This window comes from Rhagoletis zephyria, unplaced genomic scaffold (genome assembly GCF_001687245.7).
Source record: "Rhagoletis zephyria isolate East Lansing unplaced genomic scaffold, Rhagoletis_zephyria_1.1 Rzeph_scaffold_39539, whole genome shotgun sequence".
NCBI lineage: Eukaryota > Metazoa > Arthropoda > Insecta > Diptera > Tephritidae > Rhagoletis > Rhagoletis zephyria.
Genome location: NW_016196594.1, coordinates 1,159 through 2,904, shown reverse-complemented (window position 1 = coordinate 2,904; position 1,746 = coordinate 1,159). Strand labels below are relative to the sequence as shown.

At 35.9% G+C, this 1,746-nt stretch overlaps 1 protein-coding gene across 1 annotated transcript; it reads left to right on the top strand.

Moving 5' to 3' along the window:
- Positions 1–2: 2 nt before the first annotated feature.
- Positions 3–595, top strand: LOC108354829 (chymotrypsin-1-like). Its single transcript, XM_017605998.1, has 2 exons — positions 3–107; positions 167–595. Exons 1-2 carry the CDS (start codon positions 3–5, stop codon positions 320–322), a joined length of 261 nt encoding a protein of 86 aa, XP_017461487.1. The 3' UTR covers positions 323–595.
- Positions 596–1,746: the final 1,151 nt, after the last annotated feature.

The following is a 1,746-nucleotide window of genomic DNA, read 5'->3' as shown; positions in this document are numbered from 1 at the left end:
GCATGTCCTACAAAACGATTACAAATGATGAGTGTAAAAAGGTGATGACTCAATTGACCGACACGGAGATCTGTGCATTGGAGCGGTTCGGCAAAGGAGCGTGTAATGTATGTATGGAAAAAGTGAGTGATCGTGAGGAGTGAATTTTTATGAAACGCTTTTGTAGGGTGACTCTGGTGGTCCGCTGGTGATGGAGAATGGTGATAGCTTGAAGCAGGTTGGCGTGGTTTCCTATGGTACGGCGCTTTGTGCATCTAATAATCCAGATGTTTACACTCGTGTGTCTATATTTGATGAGTGGATTAAAGAGCGCCTGGCTTGAAAGAAAGTTCTAGTTTGTAACCTTTTGAAATGGAATTGAATTAAACTTTTTGGATCAACTATTTTAAAATTATTATATTTTTTGTCTCTGCAACAGAACTGTTTATAAAACTATATAATTAATGATCTATGGATTTATGTTATTACTTCTATTCATATATCGACGGTGGGTTGAAAGATTGCCCTATCTCGGCTGCCGGTTCAAAAACGCGCTATCTCAGCAAATGGCTCAAGCACGCCCTATTTGAGAATTTGGTTGAAGAACGCTCTATCTCAGCTGCCGATGTATTTAATTTAAATTGAGATAGCGAATTTTAGAACTGCCAGCCGAGATAGGGCGATCTTCCCTTCAGCCGACTATACATATGGAGTGCTCAAATAATAGTTTCGAAAAGAGACTCAACTCAAAAAAATGTAGCTAAATTTTTTTGCATAAATCAATTCGTCGGATTTATCTCCAACTAATACCGGGATTAGTCTCATTAGGGTATAATTTGGCATTAATTAGTCCCCGACTAATCTCTAATGCATACAGTTAACGATTTAATGCTATGTATGTATACGGTGACCATCCGTCCTTTATTTTAAAGGACAGTCCTTTATTTTAACCCCTTGTCCTTTATAATTTTTGTCAAAATAAAGGACGCCATTTGTCCTTTATTTCTTAAACTGTCCCTTAAATTAGCTTTGGATTTTGCAGAGGTAAATCTTTAAACATAGAATATGAAAAAAATAAAAATTTCCATAATAAAACAGAATGAAAACCTTCGTCAGTTTGCTTCGCACCCCACTTAATATTCTCTTGATAAGAGGAAATTTATGTAATTGCAAAGAAAAAGTTAACTAATATTTAGACATTTTCCCAGAAAAATTAATATACTTTGAGTAAAATTCATTGTTGACAAAAGCACAGGGAAAGTTGTGCCCAGGATCGTGTTGCACGATATGTATTCAGATCCACTGAAAAATAACAATAAACCTCCGCTCATTTATGGTAAAGGCATTGTGGCAGCAAAGGATGACGAAGTCCTTGATAAGGATTTGGTTTCATTTTTCGGAATCGTTTAAAATCCGGTTACAGCGCCTTTCGAGAAGAGGAACTTGTACAATTTAATAATATAATTAACTGGCAAATATTTGATCTAAATTACCATCATACAAGTTGTATGTTCGTATTCTAAAATCATTGGGAAAAATGTCCTTTATTTTACGTTCGTTAATATGGTCACCGTATGTACGTAGGCACTAAGTCAATGAAATTTAATGTGCCACGTTGACATTTTCGAATCGCAGCTGGCGCAAGTTTTTATATTTATTTTTTAAAAGCGACTCATGCTTTTTATACCCATTCGGGTATAAAGGGGAACAATTAATCTCTTCCAGGATACGCTAAAGCAAAGGCGATCAGTTCATTCCTTTTCGATT